At 41.7% G+C, this 12,292-nt stretch overlaps 1 protein-coding gene across 4 annotated transcripts; it reads left to right on the plus strand.

Moving 5' to 3' along the window:
* Positions 1 to 4,403: 4,403 nt before the first annotated feature.
* RAB29 (RAB29, member RAS oncogene family) lies at positions 4,404 to 10,619 on the plus strand. 4 transcript variants are annotated; one of them, XM_063114346.1, is made up of 6 exons: positions 4,404 to 4,423; positions 4,777 to 5,024; positions 7,085 to 7,156; positions 7,894 to 8,075; positions 8,372 to 8,493; positions 8,782 to 10,619. In XM_063114346.1, exons 2-6 carry the CDS (start codon positions 4,901 to 4,903, stop codon positions 8,891 to 8,893), a joined length of 612 nt encoding a protein of 203 aa, XP_062970416.1. In that variant the 5' UTR covers positions 4,404 to 4,423; positions 4,777 to 4,900; the 3' UTR covers positions 8,894 to 10,619. The 4 variants fall into 4 exon arrangements, with proteins under 4 accessions (XP_062970416.1, XP_062970414.1, XP_062970415.1 ...); XM_063114344.1 differs by having other exon boundaries at positions 4,419 to 4,472; XM_063114345.1 differs by lacking the exon at positions 4,404 to 4,423 and adding an exon at positions 4,495 to 4,600.
* Positions 10,620 to 12,292: the final 1,673 nt, after the last annotated feature.

The following is a 12,292-nucleotide window of genomic DNA, read 5'->3' on the forward strand; positions in this document are numbered from 1 at the left end:
TTGCTGAAACAGGCTGCTGTAACCCTACGACTGGTTTTTACCTAGTAGCTGCTGAAGCAACCACCCATGACTGTAAGACTAATTTTATCTACCACGGTCACTCACCAATCAAAGCCTGCCAACTCCCCAAAACTTTGCTAGTGCCAACCAGCTTTCTTTCAAAACAATATGTACATAACATTCCTCTCCCTAATAATACTCCCAATCTTTTCTTTGTTTTTCAGACATACTGGAGACCGCCCCAGTCTGTGTGTGTGCCCCAGATTGCAATCCTGTTTTCCCAAATAAAATGTTCTCTTAGAGATTCATCCCTCACTCTCTATGTATATATATTTTTTACTTTAATACTTTCCAGATATGTTTATACCGTCAGTCAGCGTAGTCGCTTCCTTTTTCCAAGTTCCTGGGTCAGGGATTGTCAGTGGATAACTAAGGATGGCCTTATATACAATAATCTGCCTTCCTCATCTCTTAGAGAGTTGAAAGCACATAGGAAATAAAACATAATCTTCTCAGTGTTGGACAGGAACTCCTTCCTTTGACAGATGCAACTCTCCCAATCCAACACTGGTCCTTCCTACCAAACAATTGGCCTGGACTCTTTAAAAAGAAGGTCAGTGTAATAAAAAGTGAAAAAAGGCAGAGGATTGTTGTAGACCAGTGCTGTCAAATAGACCTTTCTGTGATGATGTAAATAGTCTATGTCTGTACTGTCTAACCTAGTAGCCACGAGCCAAATGTGGCTATGGAGCTATTGAAATGTGGCTAGCCAATTGAAAAACTGGTTTTTAAATTTACTTAATTTTAATTAATTTAAATGTAAATAACCATACATGACCACTGGCTCCTATATTGGACACAGAGTGGTCCTAGATTAAAAGAGACTAAAGAAATAGAATAACCAAATACCATGTATGAACCTTGATTGTATTCTGAATCATAGGGGAGGAAAGAATGAGAAAAAATATTTTGGGGGGCTATAGAGTGAATGTAAACTACTTATTAGATGATATTGAACTAAGGTTAATTTTCTTAGGTGTGATAATGATATTTTGGTTTTGGAATTCTCCAGAATTCCATTATTAGGAGTTGTATGCTGAGGTATTTAAGGTTCAAGTGTCTGCTACTTACTTTCAAATGGTTCTACACACACATACAAATAGACAAAGCAGTTGTGGTAGAATGTTAGTACAGTCAGCCCTCCATATTTCTGGGTTCACATCTGTGGACTCGACCAACTGTGGCTCGAAAATATTCATGGAAAAAAAACAATAAAAACAACAATACAATAAAAATAATACAACTTTTTAAAAATACAGTATGACAACTATTTCCCTGGCATTTACATTGTATAAGCAATTTAGGGATGATTTCAAGTACACGGGAGGGTGTGCATAGGTTATACACAAATTCCACACCATTTTATGAGGGACTTGCAGCATTCACAAATGTTGGTGTCCATGGTGGTTTTGGAACCAATCCCCCAAGGATATTGAGGGACAATTGTAATTGGTAAATCCCGCTGAAGGACATACTGATATGCATTGTACTCTTCACTTTTCTAGGGGTTTGAAATTTTTCAAAATAAAAAATGGGAAGTGAAAAGTAAGAAAGAGAGAGGCAGACACCCATGAGAAGTGTGATAGTAACAGGGCAGGCCAACCACTTTTCACAGCTTCCGAAAGCTGGTGTTCCAAACGTGTACATGCAAATCAGCTGTTTGGCACTCTGAATGTGTTTTTCTCTCTCTCTTATATAATTATCTCTCTGAGAAGTTGCATCAGAATTGCAACTTAGGACTGAAGAAATACACCTCCCACCCCCACCCCCACCAATTGGTTACTCCTTTGATAGAGACTCTGTGACTTGGGGGACCTGCACCAGAAACTTGCTAATCTTCCCTCTTAAATCTTCACTCCCCACCTTTCTGATTTGGTAAACAGAGTAGTTCCTCTGACAGATGATTAGGGCTGGCGGCAATATTTTGAAGTCTCTGTATACTTTGCAACATGCTGGTTTCTTATGAGTTAAATAGTTATAAATTAGTTACATAGTTAAGTGACCAAAAGTCAAACATGATGTAAATGTCACAGGTGACAAATAAGGGCCATGATAGTAAGGACAATGTTCACAAATGAGTTGATACTTAAGTCAGGCCTTGAAGCATCATTTCTCACAGTGGAATCTGGCCCAGGAATCACATGGGTACTTGTCAAAAATGCAGATTCCCCTGGGTCCTACCCCAGCCCTATAGAATCAGAATGTCCGTATTTAACGAGTATCCCCGGGTGATTCTTATGCCCACTAAAGGTTGAGAACTTAATGTGTGGCAAGATTTAGATGTGCGGAAAGAAACCTGAAGAGTATTCGGATAGGTGAAGCATCCTGAGCAGATAAGAAATCAAAAATGAAACTGGTCTTTTAAAGAGTACACAGTGGCTGGCCAGTTAGCTCAGTCAGAGCAGAGTGTTATAACATCAGGATCGAGGGTTTGGATCCCTATACCAGCCATCCACACACCAAAAAAAAAAAAAAAAGCCACACACACTAGAAGAGAAAGTATAAGGAACCTCTCCCTGTTGGGGAAAATTTCCATTTGAAATCAGGTGAGATAAAATTGGTTAGGTAGGACGGGGCAGGTGCATACAGAGCTTTGGACACTAGCTCAGGGAGGTTGGCCAGTTTTTGGAAGACAGTTGGTAGACAATGAAGGAACAAACAATAATGTTTTAGGAAAATCATCCTGGCTAGTTTTATAGGATAAATTAAAGAGAAAAAAATAGAATCAGGGAGACCAAGGAACAGGTTATTGCAGTATTCCAGGTGTGAGATGATGAAAGCCTGAACTAGGAAAGTGTCACTGAATATGGAGCAGAGAGGATGAGTGCGAGAAACTTTTGAAGAATCGGTAGGATGTGCTAACTTGCTTTTTAAAAGGGGCGGGGGCTGTACAGGGACTTGTGTAAAAGGAAATATTAATAATGCTCAAAGTCTGAAATCTACATGGAGGGAAGAAATGATGAGGCCAGTGACAGAAACTGAGAAAAGGGACTGTTTCTGTGGTGATGTAGTAGTAAGAGGGCAACTGTGGCAGGATGTCCAAGTGGAGGTGCCTTTTGGAAGCTGAATATAATTGACTGGAGATAAAGAACAAATAAAGTGAAGAAAAAGAGAGCTATCTGAAGCCAGGGGCAATTCAATAAACAGTTTATAGAATGAGCAACTCAGGGACCAAGAATCAAGCCTTAGGAAATAGTTAGGGGGAGATGGGATGGAGAGAAACCTGAAAGAAAAAGGTGATCGTCGGAGAGGTTGGAAGATGACAAAGAAAAAAGGTGTCATAGAAGCCATGCGAGAAACAAATTTCAAGGAGGGATCAACTATGCCAAAGCAAATGGAACTGAGAAAAGACCTTTGGTAAGCGTCAGAGACATCCTTAAAGATGAGTAGCCTAGCCTAACTTCCTGTACCTGGGTAACAAACATTTTGGGCTAAATATGTTGTGAAGCAGGCTGATGTTCTTTCCTCACAAAATGTAAGCGGTAGCCTCCCTATCACGATGCCTAAGCAGAATTTTATGGTGTTAGGTCCTGGCCTGTTTTCCCATGGCCCTATGAGTTCTCAAAGTTCTTCTGTTCCTGACAAAAGCACAGAAAATGCAGCTCATTGCGCTTGCTGTGGTGCTTATGTCCCATGAACTCCTAACTAAATGACAGGCGGGTCAGAAAACTCATAGGATAAAATATTAAAATTATTAGCCAAACTGGAGTGTTTATTCATGAGCAACAGCAGCAACAAATAGAGACTCCCAGTGTATTCCAACTAACTTTCGGCTTAAATGATGTATGAGTATTGTGGTTAGAATAGGGATTGTGGAAGTGTGAATGAGGAACTGTCTGTTATTTTCTGTCTATCTTTATTGCTGTGTCTAGTTATTAAATACTGTAATTTTTGGCATAGGTTTTTACTAAGGATTGGTCTCTTGGGACAAGTTTCTGAAATTGCTTGGTGTTGGGTCATATGGAAAATATGAGATCATGTTCATGAGGTCCCGAGCTTGTCTATCTGTTAGAAGGACTAAGAAATAGACTTCACTTAGAGCATGATGAATGAGGCTTGGGCTTTGATTTCATTAATGGAATAGTTTTTAATCTCAGCTCCATAAAATCTTCAAAGATATAAGACAAAAACCGTCAGGAGACATATTTAGGCAGGTGAGATCATGTCGAGCAAATCTCTGAAGAGATCTTTACCGACCCAGAATTGTTTTAAAATAAGATTCCGAACAAAAATTAGGGAATAAACTACATTTCCCAGGAGAACTCGCGGGCAAGTCTCCGCACTCGGTTGGTTCTCTTTACCGCGAGGGAAGCTGGGAAATGTAGTGCTACATCGACCCTGCGCGTGACATCTGCGGAGGAAGGTGAGCCGGGCGGCGCCGCCAGGGTCGAGACCGAGTACGCGCAGTCGAGGTGTGGGCTGCTCTTTCCCCCAAGTTTGGTTTGTGCAATGGGGGAGGGGCCCCCGTCATATGACCCCAACCGTGTGATGAGCTGTCCCGCGTTCGGTCTCTGACTGGAGCCGCTGGGGGAAAGTCCTGGTGGGTGAGGCTCCGCGGTGCCTGGTCTGGTTTCTCGGCAGCCGGGCCGGGAGGGGGAGAAGGTGCGAACAGCCGGGAGCTTCGGGCTCGCGCCCTGCACCCCACCCAGGCTGCGGCAGCCTGGGGAGGAAGCGCGTATAGGTTGAGTGCAGTTTCCTTTTTTGCTTTCGGGTCAGAGCAATCCCAACAGACGGTGGATAGGAATGTCTAACTTCAGTGTGAAGAGGGTCCGGAGCCAAAGAGGTTAAAACAAGCGACTCCCTCACTTCCCGCCTCTCTCAAACGCACGCCCCACCAGCCATGGGCAGCCGCGATCACCTGTTCAAAGTGCTGGTGGTGGGGGACGCCGCAGTGGGCAAGACGTCGCTTGTTCAGCGATATTCCCAGGACAGCTTCAGCAAACACTACAAGTCCACGGTAGGAGGTGAGATGCCGGGGGCGGGGAGGGGGTGGGTGGGTGGAGGAGACCGGACCACGGACTCGAGCTGTGGCCCTAAGTCGGGTCGCGAGAGGGGATTCGATGTCCTCGGGTTCCTCCTCGGGTTAAGAAGATGGTGTCTGGGATCCTAGAGGGAGGAATTGCTGGGTGTTTGACTTGGTGCCTCTCGAGTGAGTGTGAAGATGAGAAAAGGGGAGAGCAGGATGAGAAGGAGCAATTGCTGCTGACCGCAGGAGAACTGTGAACTCACGTCTCCTGCAGCCTTCCACGTTGTAGGGGCAAATCTCTCCCATCAGCAGAGGCAGCTGAGACCCTCTGTAGGCCCAGGTTAGGTGCCAGCGGGGGCTGTTGTCCTTCCTCTCACGGGTGTTATGGACGGCTGTTGAGGGAAAGGTATTTAACCTGGCTTCCAGGGGAGAACCTAGGAAGCGAAACTGGTCTGAAGGACCTTAGCTTTGTCTTGGGGACGTGGGTGGGACTGGGCGGGGAGGGGGCACAAAATCCCCAAAGGAGCCCCTTGGCCATGCAGTTAGATGCCCATCAGGGCTGATGAGCTGTGTGTTTTTTGTCCATTGGTTATTTATTTATTTATTTATTTATTTATTTATTTATTTATTTAATTTTTATTTTATTTTTTTAAGATGACCGGTAAGGGGATCTTAACCCTTGACTTGGTGTTGTCAGCACCACGCTCAGCCAGTGAGCTAACCGGCCATCCCTATATGGGATCCGAACCCATGGCCTTGGTGTTGTCAGCACCACACTCTCCCGAGTGAGCCACAGGCCGGCCCCGTCCATTGGTTATTTAAATAAGATAACCTAGAAATTCTTCGAAGAATGTGAACTATACCAGTTCTCTGACCCATCTTCCCACCTCGTTTTCCCTCAAAGTGGGGAAGGGAGGGAGGAAGGGAACACCAAGAGTTAATTCATTTCTTTCCCAGGGGTAGCCTTTGGACTCAACAGTTGTTTTTTCAGAGGTAGTAATGCCTTTTTGTTAATTAGAAGGTATTTAGCTGGGAAGAGCAACTTAAAATTTTACTTATCTCTGTTAGAAGAAATTTTAAGAAAAAATGTACTAATGGAAATTTTGAAAATGTGTGCTGGTGTTCATATGGAAGTTTTTTTTAAAAAGTAACAGGTATTTACATTATAGTTAAAATATCCTCCTTAAGAACATCCAGCAAAATCAACGGTTTAAAGTTTCAAAGACTGTTTCCTGACCTCTCTGCCCCATCCCTCCTAAATAATATGAGGATCCCTATTTAGGTTGAAAGTGTCCAGCTAATTAATTTTTAGCAATTCCTCTAGTTTTCCTTTAGTAAAGAATATAATTGGCAAATTTTTTTTTTTCAGTATATATTCCAAATTTCTTCTAGCTTTTATTTTTGTCACAGATATGGAAGAATATACTTCCAAACCTCAGAAATTATTCTCTCTCCTTATCAAGAAGCTTTTCCCCTAGAACTCGTTCAGTCTCAGCATCTACAGCTCTTAAGCATAATCCATGCAGCGTCTTCTTCCTGCAAATCCTCTGGGACCTTTCCCATTTATCCCATTCCTGCCTCCAATAATTCCTACAACCTCCTTATGGAGGATGTAGAATTCCCCAGGGTGTGTTTTTCTTATAATACAATTTGATTAGAAACCAACAGTGAAATTGAATGTGGAAGATACAGAAGCAACCACACTTATCTCATTTCCCCCTTCTCCCCCACCATCCCTTGCCTGAGAGAACCCCACGTCTCCCAGAAACTGTTTAACCTGAGAATAGGAGTTGTTTTCATAATTACTCCCACCTGCCTGTCCCCAGCCTTGGAGACAAAATATCAAATAAATTTGAGAGGAGAGTAAAAGCCAGAGACCCCTTTGGAGGACAGGTATGAATTATTTGTCCCACATCATCTCAGTCTATTGAGGGCTTAAAAATAAATAAATGGGATTGGAGTTGTGTGTCCTAGAGTTGTAACTGCATCTTTGAGTTTATCCCCAGATTTTTTTTTAAAGGTAAATTTTACTAAAGCATCATATACATATATTTTCAGTGGATTTTGCTCTGAAGGTTCTCCAGTGGTCTGACTCAGAAGTGGTACGGCTCCAGCTGTGGGATATTGCAGGTAATCTGGGAAGGCTTCTCCACAAGAGAAGAAATTGTGGTTTAACCAGCAAGCTCTCAGAAAAAAAGTGGGGCAGCAAAACCAGAATTTTTTTTTCTGAAGCTGGAAAAGATTGAGCTGCTCTGAGGATACATAAGTTGTAGAGCTTTTGTACATGTTTTCTGTAGAGGTTTTGCCCTGATAGATCTGGGCAGTCTCTGTGTGGGTGGAGGGGCTGATAAGATGGTGGATTACAGACCATAGGTGGGGCAGGGGGACGGTGCTTTTTTCTAGGGTTTCAGCTGACCTTGGTGAGAAACAAGATCCCCAGAAAATAGAGACAATAATAATAGTGAACCCTTATTTTGTGCCAATCACTCTTCTAAACTTTTTAAATTTACTGACTCATTAATACAACAACCCTATCATAAAAGCTCCAGCTTTTATCTTCACTTTACAGATGAGGAATCTGAAGCACTGAGCACTTGGTTTGCCCAAAGTCATATAGTAAGTGGCAGAGCAGGGATTTGGACATGGGCAATCTGGGTGCACAATCTGCCTTGGAGATAATCCGGTTTAATAATCCCTTCATGGGATAGATAGAAAACCAGGAGTCAGAGGAAAATGTGAGTGGCTCCTTCTGCACATATGCTTACTGTCCTCTTCCACAACAAATGGAGAGAGGGCAGAGTGTCAGAGAGGGTACTGAGAATGGTTCTCAGAATCACCTTCTTGAGAACTCTCCCCTATGTCCCCAGGGCAGGAGCGCTTCACCTCTATGACACGACTGTACTATCGGGATGCCTCTGCCTGCGTTATTATGTTTGATGTTACGAATCCCACTACATTCAGCAACAGCCAGAGGTGGAAACAAGACCTGGACAGCAAGCTCACACTGCCCAGTGGAGAGCCTGTGCCCTGCCTGCTCTTGGCCAACAAGGTATGTGACCAACCTAAGAAAACGGCCCAGGCCTCTATCTGTGTCAGAGAGGAAGCGTATCTAAAATGCTGTCTGATTCTGTGCATCCATGTTCCCTTCTCAAGTTGGCAGAATCTTCTGTACCTCCTTTCAAAGGATGTTGAGAGTGAGACTTTCTTTGGGAAGAATGTTAACTGTAGATTTTGGATACTGATGTTCTCACCGATTGGTGGAGAAATGTTTTAAATCCACAGGTATTGGAGCCATATACCTATTCCCAGAAAGTTTATGGTATCATCTTTATTCTCTTTTGTCAGTGTGATCTGTCCCCTTGGGCAGTGAGTCGGGACCAGATTGACCGGTTCAGTAAGGAGAACGGTTTCACAGGTTGGACAGAAACATCAGTCAAGGAGAACAAAAATATTAATGAGGCCATGAGGTGAGAAGCTCATGCCATTCTGGAGATAGGCAGGCAGATTTGCCCATCTTCCACTCTGTCCCCACAGACCCTCTTTTCTTGTTTCTGAACAAACAAGAACAGACTAAATCACTGGATAGCCAGCTCCTGAAGGTCAGGGATACTGTCTTCTCTTCCAAGATAACTGGGGACAAAGGGGCATTTAAACCTTGTGGCTTTACTGAATGCTGTCTGGTGATAAGACAGTGTTTGCCATTTCTCCTTTTCCACCATCCAGCTTCTGAGATTTATTTTTTATTTGATTTTTAGAGTCCTCATTGAAAAGATGATGAATTCCAGAGAAGATACCATGTCTTTGTCCACTGAAGGGAACTACATCAATCTACAGACCAAGTCTTCCTCCAGCTGGGCCTGCTGCTAGTAGTCTTTGGCTTGTTTTCCATCCAGTTCTAGGAGGTTTTGTCATCTCTTCCCTTTGGTTGCCCACCCAGAAATTTTACTGAGTGCATTTGAATTGTCTCCTGCCGACTGTCCCATAAGGAGGTCCATTGCAACTTAGAAAAGACACCTGAGACTCACGTGCATCTCCTGGATGTCAGCTCCGACTTGCTGTCGGCTCATGTGGCCCACTTAGTGCCTTCTGTATAAGAAAGATCATCTCATCTCTCAATTTGTGATCTGGAATTTTGTGAGAAGGATTAGAAATAAGCATCTGTGTTTTAAATATCATAATTTTCACCTACTTTTCAGCTTATTTTTGTCATTTGCTGTACATTGATATAACTTCAGATTGAGAGGAAAATGAGATCAAATGTCATTTCCCAAATTTCTTGTAGGTCATTGCTTTCAGATTCTTTCTGTCTTGGACTTGGAGTTTAAACATCTGATTCTGGGATGCAGAAAGAGGGGCTCTGGACATCTGTGGGCTTGGGGCTACTGGAGGTAACCCAGAAGTCACTGTAAATTTGAAACTTCTAAAGTCACAATTAACTTTCTCTTGGCTTCAAAAATAGTCAAGCTTTTAAACTACGTATCTTGTGCGATGAGAGCATTTCTGTCCACAAAGAGCTTAATCCTCACATTAGGATCTTCTAGTGTCTCTCTACCAGTGGAATGGGGGCACGGTTTGCAGATTTCTTTGTTGATGTTTTGATGTATAATGCTGCAAGTGACACCTGTTAGCTGTGGTGCTCTGAAGTAGGTCTGTTCCTTGCAGCTTTGGGAATCCGAATGAAAGAAGAACAGTGAGAGGTTAACATAACAGAATCAAGCAGGGCAACTTTATGAGCACTGTGGGTGGCTAGCACTTAACAGCCATAGGAAACAAATATATATATAGGCCTTGGCCTGAGGGTGGAGAGTGGAGAGAAAATCATTAAGTAATTTAGATGCTAAATTGGGCAGGATTTTTAGTATCAAATCACTTCTAGACAGTTTAATTTGTTAAATTCTCTCTAAAATGGTGATTTATAACCTACCCAAAGTTATGAATATTCTTAATGAACTCAGAGGCCTGGAGTTCTTCGATAGACCTTAAATAAGTGTACCAAATCAGTAGTTCCCAAATCTGGCTGATCAGAACCACCTGGGGAATTTGTTAAACATTTTTTAAACGTTTTAAGATTTCTGGGTTCCAGTCTCAAACCTACTGAATCAAGATTTCCAGGGGTGAAGCCTGGCAATGTGTTGTTTTCAAAGCTTCCCAGGTGATTCTGGTCAGCCTGGTTTGGAAACCATTACTCGAGAACTCAAAAGATACAGAGACTGAGGCCTTTGAATGGCCTGGGTTTCTATACACTCTGTTAGCTCTCCAGGTGATTCTGGTACCCACCAGACTTTGAAAACTACTGTCCTAAGAGGCCAGAGGCCAAATATCAGAAAGAGAAAGGGACCAAGCATTCAGTGGTTTTGTTGTTGTTGTTTAATGCCAGTTATTATGATTTGCACAATTTTTTTAAGACCCTGAAGTTCTCTTTTGTATTACCGTTTTCAGGTGGGGTTTTGATTACAATGATTCTGAAGAATAGTGAAGTAACAAATTCCATTTACGTGAAGAGAAAACTGAGTTTTATTCACTGGTTTGAACCCCTGCAAAATTAAATAAATGGGAACTAAGTCTTGTATTCATGGTATTTATTGGTCTTTAATGTGAGTTTTTTAAATTGCTATTTTATACTGATGATTCAAGAGTATTATGGAAACAGACTTTATTTTTTAAATGCCTTCTTTAAGAATAAAGGTAATTATTATTCTGTTTATTAGTTAATTTACTGGTACCAATTGCTTAGATCCAATTGCCTAGTACCAATTCAGTACATGATATATCATCCTGCATATGGCTTAGAGACGTAACCATTTAAAAAATTTTAACATGCTTTCTTTTCCCATTTGCTGACTCAGGATTCACCTGCCTTTTCAAGCATTGCCAGAGGCTGGCTTGCCAGCCCTTCTGGATTTTCTCTCCCAACTGGTGAACATTATAGGCCTAAAACTAATTTTAAAAGGAATTGAAATATTACTAATTTCTCTCCATGCCCCTATCCGTAGAGAAAATAAAGCAATTAAGATGAGAAAGAAGAAAATATTTACATGAACAGAAATGTGATTATACTAAAAATAATTAGGTTTTATCATTGAGATGCTACCTCTTTGATAAAATTGTTTGGAACCTGGATATTGTTGTAGCCCCTCCCTAGAGGAGATTCTGTGTTTGAGACAAGATGCCCCTCTAACCACTCAGCTGGTCTTTGGCCAAAAAGAAAACATAACTTCCTACAGGGTGTACTGAGAACCCCAAGGGAGGGCAGAGAACAGAGCTGTGGGATAGTAACTGCCCTGGCTTTCCTCTTTGAACAGAATAGCTGAGTGACCAAACAAGCAGGGGAAAAGAAATCACAGGTCAAGGAAGGCCCTTTAACAGTAAGTAATGGCTTGTTCTTTTATCACTACAAATGAGCTAAAATTAGTCCAAGATGATTCCTCTAATTGGCTTTCCCTAGCTATTGCTAAGGTATAATTGGGTTCCTTATTTTTTTCTATTATCTCTGCATTTAACTTTTTTCTTTAGGTGGTCTGTCTTCTGTCCTCAGGACACTGTCCCATCTAATGTGGGCTTTTCTTGCCTGTCCTTTTGTTTTTGTAGTCAGTAGCCTACTTTTGACATGAACTAAGGCTGTGGTTAGAGGATGTAAACGTCTCCACGGAATTTTGTAAAACCCAGTTACAGATTGCCCAAGGAAACCAAGCTCAGTGCCCTTTTTCCCTCCTCCCCTCTCAATTCACTATGTATAGGAAGATTTCTCAGTTGTATAAGTGATTCATCTCTTAAAGCCAAATTAATCCCCAAAGATGCAGGTTAGAGTCGTTAGGAAGAAGTCACTAGAAAATGATGTATGTTGGAAAGAAATCTACATGTATTTTGATTCAGCCATAAAGACCAGAGATTTAAGTGTATCTATATATGACATTTATTGTTAGAAAAACCCTACCTGCCATTAGTTTTCCAGCATGAATTCTCTCAAGTTTTATTTGCAGTTTTGGTATAATAATGATATTGTTCTGTATTAGGGTTCTCCAGGGAAACAACCAATAGGAGCTGTAGATAGATATTATATAGAGATATAAATATATATAGACAGGTATAGATATAACTATATACAGATATATAGATATGTGCCACATAATGACATTTTGGTCAACAATGGACTACATAGACGGTGGTGGTCCCATAAGGTTATAATATCATGTTTTTTCTATGTACCTTTTCTGTGTTTAGATACACAAATACTTACCATTGTGTTACAATTGCCTATGGTATTCA

The sequence above is a fragment of the Cynocephalus volans genome, chromosome 11 (genome assembly GCF_027409185.1).
Source record: "Cynocephalus volans isolate mCynVol1 chromosome 11, mCynVol1.pri, whole genome shotgun sequence".
NCBI classification, from domain to species: Eukaryota; Metazoa; Chordata; class Mammalia; order Dermoptera; family Cynocephalidae; genus Cynocephalus; species Cynocephalus volans.

Bases quoted from the DNA above. Each gene is read 5' to 3' on its own strand.
- RAB29 (XM_063114346.1), top strand. From the start codon at position 4,901: ATGGGCAGCCGCGATCACCTGTTCAAAGTGCTGGTGGTGGGGGACGCC. The intron at 8,076-8,371 runs GTATGTGACCAA...CTCTTTTGTCAG, and splicing joins GCCTGCTCTTGGCCAACAAG to TGTGATCTGTCCCCTTGGGC. The intron at 8,494-8,781 runs GTGAGAAGCTCA...TTTGATTTTTAG, and splicing joins AATATTAATGAGGCCATGAG to AGTCCTCATTGAAAAGATGA.